The sequence below is a fragment of the Melopsittacus undulatus genome, chromosome 7, assembly GCF_012275295.1.
Source record: "Melopsittacus undulatus isolate bMelUnd1 chromosome 7, bMelUnd1.mat.Z, whole genome shotgun sequence".
NCBI lineage: Eukaryota > Metazoa > Chordata > Aves > Psittaciformes > Psittaculidae > Melopsittacus > Melopsittacus undulatus.
In genome coordinates, this window is record NC_047533.1 from 2,830,169 (window position 1) to 2,856,784 (window position 26,616).

The 26,616-nt window shown below is 45.5% G+C and overlaps 1 protein-coding gene across 1 annotated transcript in view; it reads left to right on the forward strand.

Moving 5' to 3' along the window:
• The first annotated feature begins 4,794 nt into the window (after window positions 1-4,794).
• Window positions 4,795-26,616, forward strand: part of DDRGK1 (DDRGK domain containing 1) — a 41,819-nt gene continuing 19,997 nt past the window's right edge. The window contains exons 1-4 of the mRNA XM_034064657.1: window positions 4,795-4,943; window positions 10,125-10,280; window positions 22,337-22,443; window positions 24,548-24,649. Coding sequence (XP_033920548.1) covers window positions 4,856-4,943; window positions 10,125-10,280; window positions 22,337-22,443; window positions 24,548-24,649 — 453 coding nt within the window. The 5' untranslated portion in view covers window positions 4,795-4,855. The remainder of the gene's footprint in view (window positions 4,944-10,124; window positions 10,281-22,336; window positions 22,444-24,547; window positions 24,650-26,616) is intronic.

Here is a 26,616-nt window from a genome sequence, read left to right on the forward strand (position 1 = left end):
CCATGTGGGGCAGTTCACCCCACATGCAGGGTTATCAGTTCATTGCACCCTGATTCCAACACCTCCTAGAGTCTGATCCTGCAATCCAGAGTGCTTCCTGGAAGGAGCTGAAGACCTATTGTGCCCACTGGCACAAAGGAGTGGATCCAGAAATGTTTCCATTCATCTATAGACAAGTATTTGGAAGAATACCAGACATCCATGTCCAAGTGGGAGGGAGCCTGAAGGCAGTGCCTGCATTATTTCTCCCTGTAAATATGTTCTGTTCCACAGAGGCCACATCCGCACTGTAAATTCAGGCATGGAAAACAATCATCCATAAAAGGAAAAACACTAGAAAGTTCCCCAGTGTAAATTCAGGTGCCAATGTGCATTTCCCTAGATAATTCCAGCCCAAAAACAACTCCCAGGAGGCAATCTGAACCCAGCCACCCTCTTATGGAAGGCAAAAAGAGTCTACAAGTGTGGAAGGCAGCATCTTGTGCCAGTTGGCCACAGGGCCCAGGATACATTTAGTTCCTTGATGCACTTAGTTTATTAGCATAGATAAAGCTGAATTGCCTCTACTTAGAGTCTCATTACCAGACATCAATACATGATGCCACCATGCACTTAGTGAATCAACCACTCTGGGACTGCACTTCCAGCAGGATTATTCCTCGTTGGTGTTACAAAGAAGTGATGATCGCTTGTGCAAGTGTATATAATTCCTATATACAATGAGGTATTTGAGGGGAGAATGTGCTATCTGACTGCTCATCAAAATAACTTGAAAAGACACATATTCTGCCCCAAAATCTGCTTGTATCAGGATCAGGAGCTGCCCTGATGCTGGCTGAGGAAATCACAAAGGTTTGCAAGTTCTGGATTACTGTGATCCCACTGTATTTGAAGACTGAGCAGGATAAGTCATGCTCTGACCGTGGTCTCTTCACTCAGTTAACTCCCATCACTCATCACAGCCTTCAGGGATATTTTCCTAGTGCTTTGGTGGAAAGTCAACCTGAACATCCTCTGAAATCTACCTGGATATTGAAGAAATCAGAGGGATTTTTTCAGGTCTGAACTAGGAAAAACATAAAAGGGACAGGCTAAGAAAACTGTGGCTGTTCAGACTGGACAAGGGAAGCTGTGTAGAGACCTCAGAGCAGCTTCCAGTGTCTGAACGGGCCTATAAGGATGCTGGAGTGGGACTCTTCATCAGGGACTGTAGTGATAGGACAACGGGTAATAGGTATAAACTGAAACAGGGGAATGTTCAAGTAGGATATAAGGAAACAGCTCTCCCCTGAGGGTGCTGAGGCACTGGCACCCAAAGCTGTGGCTGCCCCATCCCTGGCAGTGTTCAAGGCCAGGTTGGACACAGGGGCTTGGAGCAGCTGCTCCAGTGGAAGGTGTCCCTGTTCGGGGCAGGGGTCGGAGCTGGATGAGCCCCTCATAACCACACTGAACTGAGCACTGGAGGCACGGATGCTTCTCCGTAAGGTTTAGGCTTTGTTTCTACACGGCATAATGGTGACACCTACAGGCAAAACCTCATCTGCAGCCCAGAGAGGAGCAGAAAACATCGCATCATTAATATCACCTCCTTACTAGAGGCCAGAGGGACCACACAAGCAAATAAAATACACATCACTCACACAAGTAAGGTCTGGCTGCAGGGCAAGGTCAGTAGTTGGATGATGACAAACTCCATTAAACTCTCGTTAAAGAGTCACCATTTTTCAGATGCGCAGGCAAAGACATAGAGAACACCCCAAACGTTTGTCATTCCAGTTTTATTTTACAAAGAATCCTGACTATTACATATAAAATAACCTTTGTGTGAAGCATACTCTAAATATACCCACCAGGAGAGCTTCAGTTCATCATTTATCTAACTGTGGATAGGTGCAATTTTCCTTGTGCCTCAGAAGTTGCCATCATAAGACCACATGGTAAGAATCATAGTACCATAGAATAGTTAGGGTTGGAAAGCACCTTAAGATCATCCAGTTCCAACCCCCCTGCCATGGGCAGGGACACCTCACACTAAACCAGGTCACCCAAGGCTCTGTCCAGCCTGGCCTTGAACACTGCCAGGGATGGAGCATTCACAACCTCCCTGGGCAACCCATTCCAGTGCCTCAGCACCCTCACAGTAAAGAATTTCTGCCTTATATCCAGTTTAAACTTCCCCTGTTTCAGTTTTAACCAATTACCCCTTGTCCTATAACTACAGTCCCTAATGAATCCTAATAGGCCCCATCCCCAGCATCCCTGTAGGCCCCCTTCAGACACTGGAAGCTGCTTTGAGGTCTCCAGCAGCCTTCTCTTCTCCAGGCTGAACAGCCCCAACTTTCTCAGCCTGTCTCCATACAGGAGCTGCTCCAGCCCCTGAGCATCCTCGTGGCCTCCTCTGGACTTGTTCCAACAACCTGTTTTCCACTAACCTGTTGATAGAGAAACAGACAACAGACAACAGAGTTTGAGTAAAGGGCCATCGACATTGATTTCCAAAATTAGCTTTGAATGTTTAGTACTAAAATTATACTTTGTAATAAAACATGTCTGTAATTCGGTTCCTTTTTGAGCACATCCCACTGTGATGTGATAAGCCTTCACAAACTTCTTACAGAAGCTGATTTTACTGTAGGAGATCTGACTTTACCTCGAACACCTGACAGTCTATGTCTGTCACAGCTAAAAGTTCTTTTGGATCACGTCTAGACATGCAATAACCTCCCATTTCCATTTTCCATGAATTAAAACATTTCCCCCAACAGCAGTTCTCCCAAAGGCCTCAGCAAAGGGATCTCCAGAGCAAGAAAGCACTCGATCAGTCACAACTTTACAACCACAAAGGTCAAAACTAGTAAAAGAGAAAATACTCGCTGACAAAAGAACAGGGGCAGAGCCCCACAACTGGCTTCAGATTTGGTCTCCACCCCCAGCTGCAAGTTCCTGCAGCATCTTTTTGTGTTGGTCCTTGTTCTGGCCTGGCTAATAAAGGAATCCAGGAAAAAAACCAACATATATTAGTTCCCTGCTCTGGCCCATTGAACAGCCAGGGAGTGCTGCTGCCAAGTAGAAGGGGAGGGACAGGAGGCAGATCCTCCTCTTGGCTGGACACCAGCATGAGATCAGCCCGAAGCAATTACCAATCTACAGCCAAAGGCCACCCACCTTGCACTGGCTCTGCACAGATCATTGAATCCCAGCCTGGTTTGCGTTGGAAGGGAGCTTAAAGCTCATCCAGTCCCAACCCCTGCCATGGGCAGGGACACCTTCCACTGGAGCAGCTGCTCCAAGCCCCTGTGAGCATTGCCAGGGGTGGGGCAGCCACAGCTTCTCTGGGCACCCTGTGCCAGCGCCTCAGCACCCTCTCAGCAAAGAACTTCTTCCTTCTAACCTGAACCTCCCCTGTTTCAGTTTGAACCCATCACCCCTTGTCCTGTTGCTACAGTTCCTGATGAACAGTCCCTCCCTGGTATCCTTGTAGCCCCCTTCAGACACTGGAAGCTACTCTGAGGTCTCCACACAGCTTCTCTTCTCCAGGCTGAACACCTCCAACTTTTTCAGCCTGTCTTCATAAGGGAGGTGCTCCAGCCCCGATCATCCTTGTGGCCTCCTCTGGACTTGCTCCAAAGTCCCACTTGACTTTTAAACAAATCACCTTCCTCTGGGCAGCTTGGTTTCCTGTTTTTTACCAGATTAAGCCAGTTCACTACATGAAACAGCTTGGTTTGGGCCAGCTCAGGGTCACACTCTCTGATTCTGCCAGGGGCAAACTTCCTTTGGTTTCTTCAGCTACCTGACATGCTGATGAGCCAGGCAGCTCCAGCTTCATTCCATGCCTGAGTACCACTGTCTTAAAAGGCAAAAGTTAGATATTACTCATAGGTGTAACTTAAGCTCCATCGCCAGGGATGCTCTGGCAAATGGCATACCCAGCACAGCCTACCTGGGGTGGACCCATCCCCAGTAGGGCAGGCTGGATGGTGCTTGGAGCAACGTGCTCTAGTGGAAAGTGTCCCTACCTATGGCAGTGGGTTGGAAACAGACAATTACCGAATGACAGCATTAAGGTTGGGAAGAGACCTTTAGAGATTATCTGCTCCAACCCCCTGCCAAAGCAGGGCCACCTAAAACCGCTTACACACAGGCACACATCCATGATAGGTTCTGAATGTCTCCAGAGAGGGAGGCCCTGCAACACCCATGGGCAGCGTGTTCCAGTGTTGACACCCTCACTGTAATGAAGCTCTCCTCATGTTGAGGTGAAACTTGTGTTATAGTTTATGGCCCCTGCTCCTCATCCTGTCGCTTACAGCGTTCAGCACCATCCTCCTGGCACCCACTTTTGAGATACTGATCTTTACTTACGAGACCCCCTCTCAGTCTGCTCTCCTCCAGGCTAAACCGGCCCAGCTCCCGCAACCTCTCCTCCTGAGAGAGACGCTCCAGACCCTTGATCTTTAAGCTCCCTTCCAACCCAAACCATTCTACGATCCTATGACCCGACGCATTACTGAGCTGCATGGTTATGGATGAAGCCATAGTTTTACCTCTCGTTCCCAACCTTTCCTTTCCATGTCCCTCCCGTTACCAACGGGACCAACCGCACACCCCATCACCAACCGCCTCAGGGCCGCCCTCCCTCACTGCCTCCCCCCCCCAAACCAGGCCCCCTCCCCGCGCGGGCTGCCCCACGCCGCGCCTGCGCATCCCTTACGGAGCCCTCCTCAGCGCCACCCCGCTGCAGGCAGCTCGAACACCCCAGCGCGGGGGGCCTTGCAGCGGGCAGAGGCGGAGCGTACCAAGCGCCGTCCCCCCTCACACACACACATACCGGCGGCCGGTGCGGTACCGGAGCATGGATGCGGTGCTGCTCGCCATCGCCGCTGTCCTCCTTGCCGTACTTCTCTTCTTCGCCACCCGTCTCCGCGGCCAAGTGAGGGAAGGTGAGTCACGGCCCCGTCGGGGCTCCTCCCGGCCCGTTCCGGTGGTGGGGCCTCAGGCGGGCCCGCCCCTGCTTCTATGGGGCCGGGGGGGTGGGGGGAGTGTTTCCATGGAAACCGCTATGGGGGCGCCCCTCCTGAGGCCTTCCCCTGAGGGAGCCGCCATGGCAGCGGATCCCGGGGGATCCCCGGTGTCCTGCGCCCGCTGGGGTGGCCCCTCAGGCCCCGGGGGAGCCCCGGCCGGCGGTGAGGCCTGCTGCTGCCGGGTGGGCCTGGTGCCCGGGTCCGGGGTGAGTGGGTTTATTGTGGGGTTGAGGTCTGCTCGGTTGTGCTCTCGGGAGGGTGGGTGGAAGGGAGAGTGTCCCTGTTGTAATGGAGTGAAAGCCATGGTATGAGGACACTGACACAAGTTAGTGCTCCTGTTAGGCATGGCATCCCAATAGCAGGGCAGCCTCTCCATCCCATGACAGCTGTACCCGCTTCTCTTCCACTTCAGTTGGTGCTGGAAGGGCTTGCTCCCCCCTGTATGCGTCTGCGTGGTGTTGTGCAGTCCCATGCTGGGAGCAGGAAGATGATACAGCACTTCAGCCCTATCTCAAGCAGTGTGTTTTATTGCTGACCAGAAGTCAGAATCATACAGTCATTTGAACAGGGCTTGGGGCATCCTGCTCTAGTGGAAGGTGTCCCTGCCTGTTGCAGTGTTTGGGACTGGATGAGCTTTTAAGGTCCTTCCAACCCAAACTGTTCTAGGATTTAGGCTGGAAAGGACCTTTAGGATCATCAAGTCCAACCATAAACCAAACACTGCTAGGTCTGTTGCAGCAGCCTATATGAGTTGTTTTCAGAGCTGAAGAAGGGAAGTTGTTTAGCTCTGAGGTCTCAACTTTGTAAGTTCAGGCACCACAAACATTGAAGCGTTTGTCATTATAACATCACCACTTTCTGGGATTTGGGGTGATTTAGGGTTGATTTGTTTTGTTCTTAAGGGGGATGGAGCTTTGATAATCTCTTTTTTAAGAGACAAAACCACAAAACACAGGCATTCCAGGGCATGCACAGGGAATGTATGCTCGTAAGGACTTCGTGTTAAAAGCTTTGCTGATAATAATTAAATTATTACTTAAATTTAAAATCACATTTCAGTAAATGCTCTTTTTGATCAGTTATTCAGCGTTACTGTTCAAAATCAGTAAATTTAAGAACACATTTCCTTACACCTCTTCTTGTATAGATCTTGTCTTAATACTGTTTAATAGCTTGGAAACTGATGAAGTTGGTGGCTTGGGGCTGAGCTTTTGATGAAAGTGACTGAAATACGTAATTTCCTGATATTGACTTGGGTAAGTCAGAGGCTATGAGGTTTGGGAGGATTTATTTTCTTCCTAAGCATAAAATGTTCTAACTGAAATGAAGCCCAAACATCTGGTTTAAATGGTTTAATTCACCTAGTAAGGCTGTAAACATGGAAAAGACTTGAAACCAGAGACATTTAACCTGGAGAACTGGTGGTGGCCTCACTAATTCTTTTGTTAAAGTCTAGGGGTTAGAGTAGCAGTTTATTCTCTCTTTGGGAATTTCCTTTTAAACTTGCCTGGTTTAGAGCATGAAAGGAGCTAAAGATCACCAGAGGTAAATCCTGTAACTGTGTGTTTCCTTTCAAAGGTCACTTGGAGCAGCAGAGTGGTTCCAGCAATATCGTGTCTGGGCTTGTTCTGCTGAGAACAGAAAATCTATAGCCTTGCTGGTTTTTATCCATGGTTGGCATATCTGTTTGTGAACAAGCCTTAAGGTGATAAGATGGATTAGGGAAAAGCGCTCTCCTGGGAAAGCCAAGCACAGTTCCACTTGTGGCATGTTGATTTGCTTTCTCATTGAATATCCCAGGTTAGGTCAATGTGAAGGTGGAAGATACTGGATGCCACCAGTGGGATGGGAAGTACCATGAAGATGTGAGGGTGCAGTAGGTGGAGCTCTCTCTGTGTTGGTGTGGGATGAGGGAGCTCAAGAACTTTGTCTTGCTTGAAACTTGCCAGCCCAGGTGTTAATCCTGATGGATTTGCTTATCTGATAGAGCTGATAATGATGTGCTGTGATAGCAGAGGATTGCTTCACAAGGGAAAATGTCTTTTTCTCTGAGTGGAAATTTGCAAGGCTTTGTGAAAGAGCAGGTTTATGCCTGGGGGATGTAAAATTAGGTCCTAAGAAATCTGGGTTCTGAAAGCGTTCTTTCCAATGATATAACATTGCAAAGACCTGGGGGTGCTGATTGACAGCTGCTGAACACGAGCACCTTGTGCCTAGGCAGCCAGAAACCACCAGCATCCTGACCTGTATCAGGACCAGTGTGGCAGCAGGGTCAGAGCAGTGATTGTGCCCCTGCACTGGGCACTGGTGAGGCTGCACCTCAAATCCTGTGTTCAGTTCTGGGCCCCTCACTACAAGAAAGACATTGAGGTGCTGGAGCAGGTCGAGGGAACTGAATGAGCCTTAGGGTCCCTTCCAACCCAAACCACTCTGTGATTCTATGAGTTAAGTGTATCATCTGTGTTCTGTGAGACCACCAGTTACAGGCCCACTTATGCACCTCTGGACAATCTGGGATACTCCCAATATAGAGGGAGAAAGAGCTTGTCTGACTTTCTAGGCATTGCACCAGCTGATGTGTCTTGAGCCACGTAGGCAAATCACTGACCCCTGAAGAACCAGCCAGGTAGAAACATGTTACAGGCAGAGTGAATGATTCTTTTCTCCTCCCCCTCATGAAGCACTGGGAGAAATGCAGTGACTAACATTCATGTTTCTCAAATATCTGTCCAGATGAATGCCTACAAACAGAAGCTTTAGGGGCAGGAGTGAAGAAAAAAGCTTTATTAAAGCATATTATTTCCTACTAAATAACAATCCATAGGGTTTAGGTGTCTTCTGCTGTTTGTATGCTTCAGAGGTCTGACAAGCATTGTCCAGCAACTGCCTTGTATGTTTGACCACGGTATGGGCTGGAGCTTTTATGTCTTTCAAAGCCCCTTTAACACTGGTCAGCTTTGAACAATTACTGAATCTCCTGTGGAGAATTTAATTGAGAAAACAGAGTAGCTTGGTTCACACATTGGTCTCTGTGAGGGTTAAATGCCTCAGTTTGAAATTATTATGTGGCTTATAAATAGATTCCTCTTTCACAAAATGCAAACCAGTCTCTGTTTCACAGGACACTGAGAACCAAAACCAAGCCCCAGAATGAGCAAGTGTCTGGCTGTGCAGGAGTATTGCTGGAGGCTACTGGGCTAGACCCACTGAAGCTTCCTGGTGAAAGGATGCTAAGGTTGGAATTGCAGTGTATCTCAAGAGCTTATTAAAAGAAATACTGCCTTGTATAAAGTCTTTGGCAGACTGAGTATCTCTGGCATGTAATAGTGTCCCAGTAAACAACCTGTTGCTCTGCCTTTGCATGTTCTATGGCATTCAAAAATAAGCATTATCACACTATAAATAAGACTGGGCAAGCCTTGAAGCAAGATGATCAGGTCTCTGGAGCCAGCACTCTGTAATTTATTGTAGACCTGTTGTAGTCTGCACATAAAGGGAGTGGATAAAAAGGGTGACAGCAGTGTGATAGTACAGTGACTCAGTCTGAAATGTCCCAGTGTGTGTTAACACTGGAGTTGGCTGGGGCACTGCTAGCATCATTGCTGCAGCAGTCCGGAACTGCTGCTCATTTTGGTGTCTAAATATTCCCCCACATTACTCTGGTTTGCAGCCTGGGCTTCAGCTATAGTGTTATCAGAACCAAAGTTAGCTGCTTTGAAGCTAGTCGAGATGCACAAAGATGAGCTCCAAACACACGTTTGATCATCACATAGATGTAGTCGGAATGAATCTTATTTTCTCACTGTAGATATGCTAATAGTTTTTTTTTTAGGATCAGAGGATGCTGGAGAGTTGGCAGAATGGGAAAAGCATTTTGTGTCCCTGCTGGTATGCAATATTATCCAACAAAGTGCAAAAAGTGTCGTGAGTTGAAGTAAATGAATTGTGCAGCTTTCCATGAGACCATTTGAATATTTACCTGAATTAGGGCACAGCAGTTGATTCTTTGCAGGATTGAGCAAGCAGCAACCTACACAAATATCAGTTCTGCTTATCAACAGAATATGCAAAGCAGGTATCAAGGATGGTAATGTTTTACCATTATCTGACTGCTTGAGCATGACTACCATCGTTGATAACAACAGGATCATGGAGGTCTCGGAGAAAAAGCTGGTGGAGAGTTTTCTCTGGACACCTTCTCATGTAAGCCCACTAGTCTGTTGCTTCCTATCGTGCTGTCTCCTTGCTGCTCCTCTGTTAGGATATTCCTCATTTGTAACATTTTGATTAGTAACTGAAGCATAAGCAGAGAGGATGGAGTGGAGCTCCATTAACCTTTGGGGCTCTGTCTTCCCCTACATGTATCTGTTGGGAGACCCACAGTTCAATCACGGTGGTAGAATGAAGTTACTCTTTATGTGTTCAAGCTACAACTTGTAATCATTATTTACTCTTCAGGTTTTGTTTCAGGTGTAAGGATTTACATATTCCACTCTGAACTTGCATGCTCTGAGGTCTGAGTTCAGATAAATCTACTTCGAAGTTAGTACAACTTTAGAAGGGGAAAAAGTGCTTCTGGGTCCTTGCCTTTTGGTAACTCAGAAATTACCAGTGTCATATAAAAGGGAATAGTTTTCTAGCAGAAGGGAAGAACAGATTACTATTAGATTAACTTATTACATTAAGGGTATTATTTTGAGCACTTGGGGGGCTGTCTTTGGTGGGCTGATTTATTTCTGTTGTGTGCGTGTGGGTTCTGTCAGCTGAAATAACATTAGCACATAGCTAATTAGCACATTAGCTTTTTCTTTACAGTGATCTATATGTTATTGCAGAAGAGACTGCTGTCAGGATAAAATCTCCATTACACAGGGTGGAAATAAGAAAGTTCCAGTGCATGATTCTGCTTAATCATGGGAAAGCGACTTGCAGGTATCTCCTACCATGCAGGAGAAAACCACATGGGAGTGAGAATTCATTTTTCTCATTTGGAAAGCACCACTGGCATTGCCATTCTGATTGCAACAGCTGACTGGTGAAAGGACAACTGCAGCAAGCAGAGGTGATGGATCTCACATCAGTTCTGTTTTCCTTTTGCAGCTGATGAGGAACACCAGAGAGATGTGGCAGCAGCAGCAGCCAGACCACGGCTCCATGTGGATGAGAGGGGAGATGCGATGCCGAGGCGCCGAAGGAACATGGCAAACCGGCTGATAGCCCAGAGGAGAGCACAGCAGGCCCAGGACTGGGAGGAAGGTAATGTTTGGTTCAGTTCAACTTGCAGCACAGAAATGGACCTTAACACTGGATCTTACTATGGTTATTGTAAGGGTGATGAGTCTTTGGCACAGGGTGCCCAGAGAAGCTGTAGCTGCCCCATCCCTGGCAGTGTTCAAGGCCAGGTTGGACACAGGGGCTTGGAGGAAGCTGCTCTAGTGGAAGGTGTCCCTGCCCATGGCAGGGGTTTGGAACTGGATGAGCTTTGAGGTCCCTTCCAACTCAAACCATTCTATGTTAAAGCTGGTGAAGTGGTGCAGGTGGCTCCTAAATAAAGTTTTTCAGTTTTGCTGACTGTGGATTATTATTATTATTATTATTAATTTTTATAATCAATTTGACTGCCCAGCTTCTCTTCATACCTCATCACTTAATCTCTAGATACCACCTACCTTTAACCCAAGTATCTACCTCCTCCTATGGTGAATTGTGGCAGTGTGTTGTGCCTGCAGTGCATCACAACATATTCTTCACTTACTTCCTAGAAGCTGCCTTTTGTATTTCTTATTTAGCCATGCAGGTTAAAGTTGAGTAAGTAGAATCCCCCTCTTGCCGTAGAGTGCCAAGCTGTATTAAAGCATTGGTTCCTTGCAGATTGGTGGGAAGCATTAATTCCCCAATGTACTCTGCAAAATCCAGAGTTTTCTTTCCAAGAAGCCATGCAAGTGGTGATCAGAATCAAGCTGATGAGCTGGAGGTCGTCACAGACTGCAGCAGTTTGATGCCAGCAGGTTGTTAAGTCTCCAGTTCCCATGCTGGATCTGCAGTTAATGGCTGTACTTCTGTGGTGGTGTTGTAGACAAGAATATGGTGATAAAATCTTCCTATACCTTGTAAACCTCATTCCTTTTTCTGGTGAAACTTCACACATCTTCACTGCTAAAGAGGTGATATCACCATGATTCACCTAAATAGATTCCTTTGACTTTCAGATCGTGTGTCGTGTTCAGGGTTTCTGCACAAGTATTGCTAAAAGTGGGTTTGCAGTGAAGGTCAGGGCCTCTTTTTGGTCTGTAGGTGAGAAACAGTGAGCACATCTGTGTGATGCCTTGAGTAGGGACTAGTTGCACTTCAGCTTTATTTGTCTTGCAGTTTGTTAGAGCATCTCACGCTCATGTTGGCAGGTAAACGTGCTTTTTCAAGCTGATTACATTCAACCCTTTCACAAGTGGAAAACTGACAGGTCTGAACTTTTCAACTTTGCTTCCTTCTTTTCATGTGATAACATCCTGAAAAAGAAAATAGAATCTAAAAAGCTTTTGCCTTAAACTTTTGATGTCTGGAGTTTGAATGCCAAAGGCCGACAGTGAAGCTGTCAAAGCAAACAGCTTATCTCTGTCACTTTGGGAAAGGAAGAATCTGTGTCATTGGGCTTTATAAATAATTCCTTTGCAGCTTGCTGTACATCAGATGCTGCAGCTCATGCATTAAGTTTCCTTTGAAATGACATCCTTGGTTTATTTGTTTGGGGGGGTTAATTATCTTTTTCAGATTAAAACAACTTCTTGCTCTTTGCTTCTGTTTCAGGCTGCTGTGTGTGTTTTTAATCTTATTTTTGGGATAGTCTTTCCAAGTGCCTGAGCATGGATGTACAACAGGAACACCAAAGCCTTTGAAAATGGCATAGACTTCAATAAAGCTGTGGAGTGGAGCATCTGTCCCTGGTTCCCTGCAGTTGAGGTGTGCAATAAGTAGTGGCCACTGTTACTTGAGATCAGCCCTATTCTGTCATGGACTATATGCATCTGTGCTGCAAAGCCTTTAGCCAGGTCCTGAGCTATCTGTATTAGTGTAGGGTTTGGGGGTGTTCTTCCCCTTAAAAAATTATAGTTTATGTGATTTGAAGATCATGCAGTGGGCTGGAATCACTCCTGGATGTGTCTCCTCGCATGCATTTTTGCTGTGTCACTTCAATATAGAGCAGCATTGACTAGTAAATTCCTCCATGTGAACCTCTTGAAATGGCAGATTATCCCTACAGCAGAGTTGTGTTATAAAAATTAGATGACTCCCATGGAAAGAGAACCCAGAATGAATGCAGCAACATAGAGTGCCAGGCAGTGCAGGACCAGTTGTGGCACTGAGGATTGAAAAGCAAAGCATTTTGGTGATGGAGACACAAACACTGAAAACAAGCCAGTTTGGTTCCTTCAGTCTTGACTTGTACATGTTCTTGTTGTTTTAGAACATCTGCACCTGAAGTGGCTTGTTAAAATATGGTTAAATTTGTTGAAATGTTTTACTAATAAGTTTCTGTTCTCTGTGGGGAATTTCCACCCTGGGCCTCTGGGTAGCTCTGGGCAAAGCTGCCTAATGCTGCTGTGTGTTACTCTGACTTCTGCCACAGGTCGGTGCAGCATAACACCAAATAACAGAATCCCAGACTGGTTTGGGTGAGAAGGGACCTTAAAGCTCATCCAGTTGCAACCCCTGCCACGGACAGGAACACCTTCCCCTAGAGCAGCTTGAGCCAAGCCTCTGTGTCCAACCTGGCCTTGAGCACTGCCAGGGATGGGGCAGCCACAGCTTCTCTGGGCACCCTGTGCCAGCGCCTCAGCACCCTCCCAGGGAACAGCTTCTGCCTAAGAGCTCAGCTCAGTCTCCCCTCTCTTGGGCAAGTTCAAGCCATTCCCCTTGGCCTGTCCCTCCAGGCCCTTGTCCCAAGCCCCTCTCCAGCTTTCCTGCAGCCCCTTTAGGCACTGGAGCTGCTCTGGGCTCTCCCCTTCAGGAGCCTTCTCTTGTCCAGTCTGCCCCAGCCCAGCTCTCTCAGCCTGGCTCCAGAGCAGAGCTGCTCCAGCCCTCGCAGCAGCTCCATGGCCTCCTCTGGCCTCTCTCCAGCAGCTCCACGTCCCTCTGGTGCTGCTGCCCCAGAGCTGGAGCAGGGCTGCAGGGGGGGTCTCCCCAGAGCACAGCAGAGGGGCAGGATCCCCTCCCTGAGCTGCTGCTCATGCTCTGGGGTGCAGCCCAGCACACGGGGGGGGTTCTGGGTTCAAGCACTCACTGAAGCAGGGTCATGGGGAGCTTTTTCTCACCCAGCACCTGCGAGTCCTTCTCCTCAGGGCTGCTCCATCCAGTCTCTCTGTCTGTAGTTGTGCATAGGATTGCCCCAGCGTAGGTGCAAGACTTTGCTGTTAAGATATCTGGCAATGAACTTTGGAAGGGTGTTAAGGGTGCTCTGGCCATATCTATGTTACCGTTACAGACACAGAAATGGAGTCAAGTAGGAGCTGCTGTTACCAACAAAGCATTCTGTCTGTTGGGAGCCAGTTCTGCTGACTCTAGGAAATGGTCTCAAGTCAGCACTTGCAGGCTTTGGAGTTGTGGTTAGCACGAGGGCTTTTTGTTTTCCATCTAACAATCGCATTTCCATTGCAGGATGACAAAGAAAGCTTCAAGGCTGAAATGGTAGCTCATGGTTTCTCCTGTCTGTGCTTTAGTCTCTTACAGAATAATGGGGGACACCAAAACAAATTGTGGGACTAGGATCAGAACCTTGGCAACTTTTAATTGTCCTTTCTGTAGCTGAAATCATCATCTTGTAGGTCTGGATAAGGAGTCATTTAGTGCAGACAAGGAGAGTAAATGAGTTTTCGAATACTCATCTCTACACCCATCACCAGTGGAGCTGTTATAATCCTTCCTTTAGCTCAGTTGGGTGGTGTAAGACACTTAAGTTACTTGCTGATTGTCACAGACAGAAAACAAGCAGTGAAACACTAAATGCCTTGACTTTCCTACCAGAACTGCAACCCCCATGGTGTACACAGGTTCCTTCTTCATGGGTTCCATGTGGGCTGTGCTGTACATGGGGGAAGACCCACTGTGCCTACACTGGCTTGGTTTGCCTGAGTAATGTTTTTCAGTGGTTAGCTGAGTACTCAAAGGAGGTCATTTGATGAGAATATCAAGAGCTATTAATATCCTCTGATGACCAAAGAGGTTTTTCATGGGTGACAAAGCCATTCTCAAAATGAGTGAGACCCCCCCCTCAGCTGTGTTCCACCAGTGTGACTTCCAGCCTGGCTTTAGAGAACAGGGTTTGGTTGACTTCTACTGCTCAACTTAAATCTAGCCATAACACTACTCTCTTTCATGCAGCCCAGTGCAATTTGGGTGACTGTTATGGAAGTCTATATGCCTCAGAACACATCTGCTCTGCACATTGTAGCAGTGTCTCTGTGCCTTTCCCTGTGGATAATGAGTCTGGAAGGAGAGTTCTGTATTCATGTGGTTAAGTTGCTTCTGATATCCCAGCTTGCAGACTTCATTAGCTCTGTTGTATCTTAGTTTAAATTGAAGCCAGACAGAAATGGCTTTGTGTGGCTAGCTACAACCAAGAGGAAAATAAACTCCCTGCAAGGCATGAATGTGTGTGGATTTCAGGCATTAATCATTTAGGGCAGGAAAGGCCAAGCTAAGTGGTGGAAGGAAGTGTGGGAAGGGGATAAATTGGAGTCAGATTGAGGGTTGTTCGGGGTGTGGGGTAGTGTGAATAAATAGCATTAGATAGTTTCCAGTTTCAGATCCCATTTATGTATTGACTGAAAAGGGTGTCTTTGGCTCTTGGGTTTGCCTGACTGATTCTCTGAGTGCATCCACTTGGACTTGATCACCTTTGGGTACGCATAAAGATGTTTTGTTGAAAGCTTTTATTTGGTTCCTGGTTACCTGCAGTAAAAGCAGTCATACAGTTCTCACCTTGAGCCTTTGCTTCTAAACCTGCTCTTAGTGCCTTGAACACTGCATATTGCTCTGCAGTGATGTAGGTGCTTCCCTTGACGCTACCTCCTTGGAACAGAAAGTGACCCAGCCAATCTGATGTTTGCAGAAACACATTAGTGCTGTAATTTCTTATCAAGTGATAAGAAACTCATGGAAATGAACTTGTAACAGCAAGTATGGTCTGGTCGTCTTGCTCCTGCTGTGGTAAAAATACAAAGGATGATGATGATCTGAGCTGAATGCGTTTGCTTGAAGGGCTGTTGTACATCACTTCTGACAGTGACTTTGTATGAACATGCAGTGAAACCTGCCTGCTGCTGCAGACAGTACAGAGTTTGTGGAAGGGCAGAGGCATGCACAGGCAAAGTGCCTTTACCAGGGTTGTTTAATCTATTGGTGAGCAGGACATGGCTTTTCTGTCACTGAAGGTTGTCTCTTGGACCATATCTTGCTGCTGTTGATTTGACAGGGTGGCATTTTTGTGGGCTGAAACTGGTGGGTGTCACTACAGAATGATTCAGGGTAGGTACAAAGAAACAGATTTATCTAAGACATGATGGCAATCTCCAAACCACCAAGCAGAGACCACCAAGTGATCCTCTGGGTGGGAGGCTTTGGTAGGTGTTAGGGGTAAGGCTGAGCTAGGAAAGAAACCACACAAAAGAGCAGGAGGTGCCAGGAGAGCCCAGGCAGCTGGGACATTTCCAGGCCATGTTTTCAAAGGTTTGCTTTTAAAAGATGCTCAATCTTACAAACAAATGCCTTCTCTGACTTGCACAAAGTGTTGCCAAAAAATGGGTCTTTGTGTGGATTGTCACAAGCTTATTTTGTTTCTTTGGGGTTTGTAACAAACAGAACTAACTGCATCAAAGAAATAATTGGGTTTTGTTAACAACCTTTCTTTCAAACTGGTACAAGCTATGGGCTGTCTGCTTTAGGCAGCAGGATATAACTCCAAAAGGTTAAATGTTCCAACATTCACATGAGCTTTTAGGGTTGCATGGACTCTTCTTCGTCAGGGACTGTAGCAATAGGACAGGGGTTGATGGATTCAAACTTAAACAGGGGAAGTGTTAGGTTAGATATAAGGAAGAAATTCTTTACTGTGAGGGTGCTGAGGCACTGGAATGGGTTGCCCAGGGAGGTTGTGAATGCTCCATCCCTGGCAGTGTTCAAGGCCAGGCTGGATGAAGCCTTGGGTGACCCGGTTTAGTGTGAGGTGTCCCTGCCCATGGCAGGGGCTTGGAACTGGGTGATCTTAAGGTTCCTTCCAACCCAAACTATTCTATGATTGTACAACTGAGCACAGGTGTAGGAATGTCCAGTAAAGTGAATACTGGGTTAAATTTACTAATTGCCACAGAACCAGTAATGATAAAGCCAACAGCTTTTGACAGACTGAGTGCTTTAGCTTGTAAAGTAAAACACGATAACAGCAAGTTAATGATTCCAGTATAGATTAAATTGTAAGTTCCTCTCCTCTTTGGCTTGGCAAAAGAAAATAAAAAGATCAAAATCTCATGTTTTTCTATGTAAGTGTTAATCACTGGTGAAGAAAAAGGAACTGAACAAACAATAGAAGTTTTTAGGAGTTTAAAAAAATGTGATAATTTGATATGTATCCTGAGCTGCATCAAATGGAGTGTGAGCAGCAGGTCAGAAGAGGTGATCCTGCCCCTCTACTCTGGTGAGACCACACTTGCAGCACTGTGTGCAGTTCTGGTGGCCTCAGCATAAGGACATGAAGCTGGTGGAGCAAGTCCAGAGGAGGCCACAAGTATGATTGGAGCTGGAGCAGCTCCTGTATGAAGACAGGCTGAGAAAGTTGGGGCTGTTCAGCCTGGAGAAGACAAGGCTACATGGAGACCTCAGAGCAGCTTCCAGTGTCTGAAGGGGCCTACAGGGATGCTGGAGAGGGACTGTTCATTAGGGACTGCAGTGATAGGACAAGGGGTAACGGGTTCAAACTGAAACAGCAGAGGTTTAGATTGGATCTAAGGAAGAAATTCTTTCCTGTGAGGGTGCTGAGGCACTGGAATGGGTTGCCCAGGGAGGTAGTGAATGCTCCATCCCTGGCAGTGTTCAAGGCCAGGTTGGATGAAGCCTTGGGTGCTGTGGTTTAGTGTGAGGTGTCCCTGCCCATGGCAGGGGGTTGGAACTGGATGATCTTAAGGTCCTTTTCAACCCCAACCCTTCTAAGATACTATGTTAAAATGCCCACTGTTGCTCTGTGGAGCATCTATGTCCAGCATTCGAATCTTGCATCTAAAAAATCTTGCATGAGTTGTTTTTTTGGGGGTGGGAAATAGAATAAACTGTTTTCTTTTTAATCCTAATTTGGTGGTGAATTCTGGATACTTTGAACAGAATGTTTCTTATGCATTTCTCAAAGTAAGAAGCACGTTTCTGAGCAGAAGCTCTACCTCACATGGAACATTTCATCTCCCCATACTCTTGATGTGCTGAACAATCTGTAAACTTAGAAGCACTGATGGGGTCCCATGCTGTTCTCATGAGCCAGTTGGTAATCAATATTAATGGATGTAGCAGTTGAAATCATTTTAATGCCTAATCAGTAGGAAAACCTTTCTAGTACAGTTAAACTTTGACTACTATTCTAGTTGGTGATTCAGATGTTAATTTTGACTTGCTGCTGTTCATATAGAAAGTGACTTCAGTGTTGTCAAAGCACACACAATGTGTGTCTGCCCTTGGGACATTGCAGGCGCAGATGGTGTGTGGAAGAGGTAGGTGTGTGGTTTCTCACTTATGCCATATGGCTTTGAGAAAACACCTCAAGTCCTTTGACTTCTGCTCTAAAGGGCTCCCATCCTTTCTTTGCTGTCCTGTTGCTGTCCAAAGTATAGGGTGATTTTTGTGTCTGCACATTAATGCCAATGTCTCATTGGGTTCCTAAAGTGGATAGCTACCGAATTGAAAAGTAAGTTAGATATTATTATGACTGCCACCTCAGGGCTGTGTTGCTCCTGAATGCCCACACCTTTCCATGGGGTGTATTGATTCCTTTCTAGTGGCTGGTGTCATACATCTATTCAACATTGATAAAGTGCATATGTCTTTGGAAGGCAGAATGGTTTGTTTGCCTGGCATCTTCCCCCCCCTTCTCTTACTCCTTTTGTTAGTTGCTGCATAAGTAGTAAATAAAGCAGCTGGTTGTGCCCAAAGCGCTTCTTGTGAGCAGCCACATGTGCAGCTCACATCGTTTTTCATGGATGGAAATGTGGCTGCCCCATCCCTAACAGTGTCCAAGGTCAGGTTGGACAGGGCTTGGAGCAACCTGCTCTAGTGGAAGGTGTCCCTGTGGCAGGGGGGTTGGAACTAGAGGAACTTTAAGGTCCCTTCCAAGTAAACTAGTCTGTGACTGGCAATCCATTTGCTTGATTTCCAAAACTTAATGGGAAGCAAGATAGACCCTTTGACATAGTAAAATCACGGAATACAATATATTCTATGGTAGATAGTGTATATATATTCATGATGTGCGTTGTTTCATTTGGAGTTCTTGCATATTCTGTCCACAGTAGCTGGTAGATTCCTGTCCTGACAGAGACCATCAGCACTCCAGTACACTTTCTAAAGGTATTTGGAAATGTTTTTAAGTAGTCTCTAAATATCAACATATTGGAAGACTGTGTGACCATTACCTGTGCCTGTTGTCCTGCCTTTCCATAGGTTGAAAACTTTAAGGAAAAGCTCAGATTCCCTGGAGCTGTCTCTCAGCTGGCCACCTCAGCCAGCCCATAGTTGTGTAAAGCTGAACATGTGAAGTGCAAGTATTGTGCTAAGTCAGACTATTTCTGTTTCCTGTCTCTTTGAGCTGGAAGCTGGTGGGAATGCTTTGTAAGCTCTAGAAACACTGGCATAGTTATGTTGGACTCTGTAAAGATAGACCAGAATGTGTTGGAAGGGTTGAGGCTAGGGTTGAAAGCAGTCCCGTTATGTCCAAGCAGTTTGGGTGAAGAGGGTCTTGCGTGCCTTGAGGTTTGGTGCTTTTTACCAGCACCATATTTTGTATCTGTTTGTAACACCAGTGTTGTTGTATCTGTTAGGGAAAATCACTACTGAAACCTGCTTGTGTCCAGTTTGGAGCACGAAACTTCTGTCCCGTTCCTGCCACAACCCTGTGTACTTCCTAAAAGAGCCACGTTTTAAGACATCAGATATATTACAGATCACCTTCAGTATCCCCCAGATCAAAATGCGTTTTCAGCTTCAACTATACCATGATGTCTGATGTTAGGTTTCTGCTAGTGCTTGGGGTGAGATGCTCAGTTAGTTGTGCTTATTGGGAGAGCAGTTTAACATCACATCTTATCTGGAGTGCACATTCCTATGGCCTGACCTCCCATAAGAGCTACTAGTGTTGGCAACGAAGTGTATGTGAAAAGTGATTGTTAAAAGCTGCTGAAGCAATAGCTTCTTTATTAAAACCAAAATACAGCCTTGCTGGTGGTGTGCAGCATCCACTCTGCTTTTGGCGGAGCTATTCTGCTATAATAACCAATTGATTCAGCAAATCCTTTTACCATGTACTTACATTCTTGTCAGCATGTTCAGGTTTATTTAACATGTTAATTGCACCCAGGTTTAATGCCTTGTTGACCTTTAAAGCTCTGCTGAATCATGGGCTGTATCTGCATCACTGTCTGTCCTTTGTTGGATGTAACTCTGCACTAGAGAAAGCTTGGAGGAAGTGGTGCTTAAGGGATCACATCAGATGCTTCAAACAGGAGGAAAGCAAAGCTACAGAACAAAGGCATGTTTGATCCAGGACTGGAAAAAGGATTTAAAAGCCTCCCTAGATTTCTGCCTAACCTCTAGCTCAGGTACTCTTTAATATAGATGAGATCTGAGAAGCTTTCAGAGCCTCAGGTTGAAGAGTGTCATGGATGGTGCTTTATACTCGGGGTGTTTTCCAGAAATAACTTTCTAAAGAATAATACCAGTGTTGAGCTGTTAATTTTGGAGTAATACCTGCTTATGCTGGGTTGCTCACCCATTGTGCTTGGAACTCCCCTTGGCCCTGTATTTAAAACACAAATAAGGTTATTTTAAGCTTCAGCAAAACTGTAGAAGCAACTGTGTCAAGCCTGAGTGTCCCCTGTTGCTCTCTTTGTGGTGTAGGAAGGGGGAACCCTTTTGATCATCTCAGTAATCAGAGAGCAGCAATTCTCTGAAGCCCAGTTCAGCAAGCCTGCCTCATATTAACTTCCATAGCCTGAAAACAGCTCAGCTATTTGAGAGCCACCTACACAGCTCTCAATTGCATTTGTTTCTGATGATGTGTCTCAGCGGCTTAACCATAGTACCATAGCATTTATTGGAATTGGTAAGACAAGAGTGTTTCAAATCTAATTCTACATGTTAAAGAAGAGGGAGTCTTATTTATTCATATGCTCCTTTAATAGCAGCTTTTTAAGTTCCCAGAAGAGTGGATTGGATGCTCTGGAGGAAGCTTCATATGGAAATCATCCTGGCACCAGCCCTACCGGACTGGTTCTGGTGGCTGCCATAGAACGATCAGCTCTGGGTGTAATGGCCAAAGGCTCTCATGAAGCTCCTTATCAAATACCAGGGGCTTTTTCTTCTTGTTAGCCTGGTCTTGGAAACCAAGGTCTCAGATGAGAGTGGAGAATTGTTTGGTTCTCCCCCCACAATGGTGAGGGCTAAAACTTAACTGAGAGAAGTCCCCCTGTACACTCTTCCCTTGAATGCACACTCCTGATGCAGCTGAGCTGCACCCCCAGAGCGTGAGCAGCAGCTCAGGGAGGGGATCCTGCCCCTCTGCTGTGCTCTGGGGAGACCCCCCCTGCAGCCCTGCTCCAGCTCTGGGGCAGTAGCACAAGAGGGATGTGGAGCTGCTGGAGAGAGGCCAGAGGAGGCCATGGAGCTGCTGCGAGGGCTGGAGCAGCTCTGCTCTGGAGACAGGCTGAGAGAGCTGGGCTGGGGCAGGCTGGACAAGAGAAGGCTCCTGAAGGGGAGACCCCAGAGCAGCTCCAGCGCCTAAAGGGGCTGCAGGAAAGCTGGAGAGGGGCTTGGGACAAGGGCCTGTAGGGACAAGCCAAGGGGAAGTGGTTATAATGATCCTGCACTTCAGTCCTTCCTCAAACAGCAGGGGTTTTAATGCTGACCAGCAATCAGAATTATAGTTATTTGGATGGGGCTTGGAGCAGCTGCTCTAGTGGAAGGGGTCCCTGCCTGTAGCAGGGGGTTGGAACTGGGTGAGCTTTAAGGTCCCTTCCAACCCAAACCATGCTGTGATAGTATGAAATAAACCCCACATTTCAGGAAAGCAGCAGGAGCTGGCAGTGCTGCTGTTCAGATTACCCAGTGGAGTTTGAGTGTGTGGTCCTGAAGCTGGCATCAAGTCTAACAGCCCTATGGATGCTCAAAGTATAAATTACCCCAGAAGGTATCAGTGTGATTAAGATCTTTCATTTTGATTCTGCCACCTGATTCAGACACTGAATCTCTCTATATTGTGTAGTGTTTCGTGAAGTGAGCTAATGATTTCTCTTTGAACACTGAGGTCAGTCCACAGTACTTACGTTGTAGGATCAAGGGCTAATTTGGGTTAGCAAATAAAGTGGCCAAACGTTCCTGAGGCGTTGGATGGGGAGGAATGAGAGTCTTTCGAAGCTCTTTAGTGTTCCTTAGCCCTTGGGTGAGCAGAAAATGAGGCATTTGCACACCATTTGAGCATGACGCTTTCGTATTTCACAGTTGCAGAAGCAGTCTTTACAACCAACTGTTGTACAACAGGGAGCTATTTACGTGTAGTTTTGTTGCTGTAATTCCCAAGATTTGCATTGCAGGGGTTTATTTCCCCCCCTCCTCCTTCCTTAATGTCTGTTTTAACCAGTGGATGGATGGCATGCCCCCACATCTCTCTTTTTGAATGGGTATGTGATGTGCTAAGCTTAAAGGTAACTGGGGAGAAAGTCTCTGTGCACAAGTGTTAAGCTGCTATAATTATAGCCATCAGCACATTTTATGTATGAAAAGGTATTTAATTTAATTGTGAGAGCAGAAAATGTTTATGGAAAACCTTCCTTTAAAAGATCAAGTCAGGTTTTGCTTCTGACTTGAGCTTGTGTTTGCGTTGTTACTTCTACACTGCGGCTTTGGCAGTCTCTTGTGATTTTTCTTTGCCTTTTTCCATCTAATAGGTCTTGTCTGAAGTGCTTGTGTGTCTCCTTTTCATCTGCTGCTGCTTTCCTTGGAAGCAGTGGAGTTTCTCAAAGGGATTCTCCACAACTGATTTCACATTTGTCATTTGTGCCATGTTGCAGAGGAAGACGATGCTGAGGACGTGCCAGAATTTCAGGTGTCTGGGAAAATCGGAGCAAAGAAGCAGAGGAAATTAGAAGAGAAACAAGCCAGAAAAGCACAGAGAGAGGTAAGCATTTCCTGCCACGTATAGAGCCCAGAGCAGAGCCTGAATAGCAGCGCTCAGCAAAGAACCGGTGGTGACAGACACCCCAGAAAGGCAAAGGCAGTGTCATCACTGCAGTTGTGGGTTTAAAGTTTAAATTCTAAAGTTCAGCTTTTTATTGTCGTATCCCAAAATATGACAATAAAAAATCCCAAGAGATCCATGGAAAAATGGTCTCCTTTTCTTTCTGTCAGGTTCTCTGGCATTTTTGTGGGGAGAAGAGTTAAACTCTTAAATGCTCTTTATTTGCACACACACATATATATATATATATATATATATATATATACATATTCAGTGGATGTTTCCACTGGCTTAGAGCTTAATGTCACCACTGTCTCCCCTTAAAAACACCCTCAAGCCCACAGAGCATTGTTGAAACCCTGGGTCTGTGACCAAAACCGTGGGCAGTGCTGTTTCATGGGCTCTCACAGTGCTTTGCATGGGTTTATCTGTGTTTATTGTTTTTATGGACTGGGGGAGATGAAATGTAACCCACTGAAATCTGTGATGCAGACAGATATGGGTTGAAATCTGGCTCTTAAGCCAGAGACCAAGGATGCAGAGTGAACTGTAGCTTTTCAGTTGTTCTTTCTTAAATCTGTGTGTAAAGTGCTTAAATATTGTTGCATTTTCTCAGTTTTGCCCAACATTTTGCTGTTAATTCCACAGAAGCTCACTTTCTGAAGCATGGATGGCAGTAGCTCAAGCATTAATTCCTTTTAGTTGTTCCATGCACTTTTTGCATACCTTGTATTGTTCTGTAAGTTGGGGTTACAAGAGTAGATATAATTCAAGCAGCTTTTGCATATCAGAGGCTGGGGTGCAGGGTGGACTTACCTTCTAAAAAGACAGGGTTTGAGACTACTGACGTTTTTAATGTGTAGTGAAATCCCATCTTGAGAATTTTAGCATCACCTGAGGTTTTAATCGAGTTTCTTCTTTGCAGTGTAGTGGTATACCCTATAGACAGGACAATAAGCCATAAACTTGATTTTTATGTATATATATGAGCTTCTATATTTATATAGAATAGTTTATGTATAATATATATTGTATAATGTATATTATATTTAATAGAAGCTTATATATAAACTTCTATTATGATTCTTTTCTCACTCTGTGCTTTAACCATTTCCTCATTACTTTCCATATTCATTCTGTTTAATGAACCTTCCTTTTTGTGGAAACTTTGAGCAAAGCTGAAGTTAGATAAGCATCAGGTGCTGGAGTGAGGGATCTTTTGCTTCACTTTAAAACACGCTGATTTTTATTTTCCCACATAGACAGAGAAATTCCTTACTTGGGTCTTTTTCTCTGAAGCATTCAAAGCCATAAATCCTCCATTTGAATGTCTTTTGCTTGCTCTCTTAATATAGTTTCAAACTGAGATATACTGAAGAACAACTTGAACATCTAAACACCACACTAAACACCCTTTATATGTGTGTATGTGTGTCCCATTTTGCAACAATCCCTTTGCTAATTTTCATTTAAAAACTAATAGTAAATTGGTTTAAATTGACCAGTACAGCTTTTTCTTTAAAGGATTCCAGGTTAATGATGTATTTGGATGTCCTTGGTGTTCGAGAGTTTATACCCCACTGTTATTTTCCCCTCTCCTTATGGTTCATCCTATCTAAATTTTAAGCAAGGGGAAATGGAATGTCATATATCATGGTTTAAGCCCAGCCAGCAACTCAGGACCATGCAGCCGCTCACTCACTGCCCCCCTTCTTCCTCCCCCCACTCCCAGACACCATGACACAACATTACCTAATTTCACTGTAGTAATAAGCTCATATAGAAGTTTGAAGCTTAAACCCTTATTGAAATACAGCTAATGCAAGTGAGAAAGGTCATTTCTAAGTTTACCACATCAAGTGTACAAAAGAGCCATGGGGGGCTGTTAAATCACACCATGACTTCTTTGTGTTACTCTCTTTACTGTTTCTTTCTGGAGGTGTATCTAGGAAGATAGGAAGAAAAACCTCCCCATGGTATCACACTATGAAATCAACAAAGGCAGAGTAAAAGCTTAGCCTGCATGATGTATTTTATGTTTTAGGCTGAAGAAGCTGAGCGAGAAGAACGGAAAAAGCTTGAGTCAAAAAGAGAGGAGGAAAGGCGGAAAGAAGAGGAGAGAATACGCCTTGAGGAGGAACGGCAGGTGGGATTGGGTGTATTTATAGATGGGAACTTTGAACCAGGTTTGAGTTTGCTGCCATAGGGGTCCTGTGATCAGCAGAACTCCCTTTGGCTTTCATTAGTGTTGCATGCATCTTTTATTTGGGGTTGGGTTTCTTCTATCCTTTTTGTTTCAATTATAGTAATACTCAGTTATTTCAACTGTAGATCCCAGCTTTGTTCCCCCAACTGCTTGGCAGAAGTGGAAACTGCTCTGAACATCAATACTCACATGTAGCAGCAAGCACCCATCCATGGTTGAGTCCACGGCAAAATGAAACCCAGTCTTCTGGTAGTGGTTCTGCTACTGCTATGTTCCACAGTGACACTTTCTTTGATCACTTTGTTCTATTGACAAGCACAGCTGATAAAGATGGCTGTTAGTTCATCTGGGGGATGCTTAAGTGCAGATATATGAAGAAGGGAGGTATAGGCACAAGAGAAATGTAGGGGGTTGCTTGCTTGGGTATGATCTGAGAAGTTTGGTTGATACAGAAGCATAGAATAATAGGTTGGAAGGGGCCTCTGGAAACTATCAGGTCTGTCCTTCTGCTCAAACCATGTCCAGTTGAGCAGGTTGCTCAGGATCTTGACCAGCCCAACTTCAAGTGTCCCTTCAGAAAGATGTCACAACTTCACTGGGCCCCTGTTCCATGTTCTCACATGGTCTTGGCAGTCCTATGATAATGGTTTGATTTGATCATCTTTAAGACCTTTTCCAACCCAGCTGATTCTGTGATTAATGCTCATTTGAGCTGCTGTAACCAGCAGGGCAGAAAATGAAAGACATCAGCAACTGATTTTGCAACTGCTGTGTGACAGTCTGTGATTTGATTCAAATTATATACATTTACACGTGCTTCACAATTAAAAGATGCTTAACAATGCATGCAAAGGTGTGTGTTAGCAGGAATGACCCAGAAAAACAAGTACTGTGCAATTGAAATGCTTTTGTTGGATGCTTCTCATCTGTGAGGGAGGCAGACTTTATTTCAGAGCTGCTTTGTGTATCCTGGCCATCAGTGATACTGACTAAGAACCACGAAAGAGCTTCAGGCTCTCTAGTGCTCAAACAAGTTGTGTGGTAGCTTTGCAGTGTGCTTCTGGAAGCAGAGACCAAGGTGTTCTGCACAGCCCCATGCTGAATGAATAGCTGCTATCCCAGGGGAGTGCAGCCCCAGCTTGCAGTAGAATGTACATTTACCTCTGGGGTTATCCCCCTCCAAATCCTTTCTTTTCTGAGCTTTCATTTCCATTTCATCAATGGGAAGCTGATGAATGTCAGAAACAGAAATGGATGAGGAGAATGTCAGCACTTCAGCATCGGGGTACATGGGATGGTCTGAAGCTTTGACTTGTAAAGCAACTTGAACAAACATCTAGGGGACCAGTTATCCCTCAGTTATTCCTTCTGAGAAAGATGTGCAGATCTAGAAGTACCTGGTAGTGGTCAAAGCATGAAACCTGGTGTTGAATAACTGATCTCAGCTAGCCTGAGCCACTCACTCCTCTGATTAGCAAGGTATTAGCAGCAAAGCTATCAGATCTGGATCCTCTGGATCTGTGTCCACACACACCAGTGGCACCAGCTTTATCCTTGTGGTTCCTGAGACCACTCTGCTTTTCTCTTTAGTATTTCCACTTTCTCCTCATACTTCCAGCTTCAAAAGAGGCAAGATGAGCTCTGGCTGCTTCTAAAGCACATCCTGCTTGCCATGGAGCTTGGCATAACAGGTAACTCAGCAAATTTCCCTCTTGTGGCATATTCTTCTAAGTGTTTTGAAGTGTTTTGTTGCCATCCATTTCCCTGATTATTATTTTTCATTGATTTCCTTTTTTTTCCCTGAGGTTCTGTGAATTTAATAGCCCTGAAACCCTGAACAGTTGGTTGAAATGAACCAAATTACTCCAGTACTCTGGGGGACTGGAAGAATACGCTGGCTGAGTGCA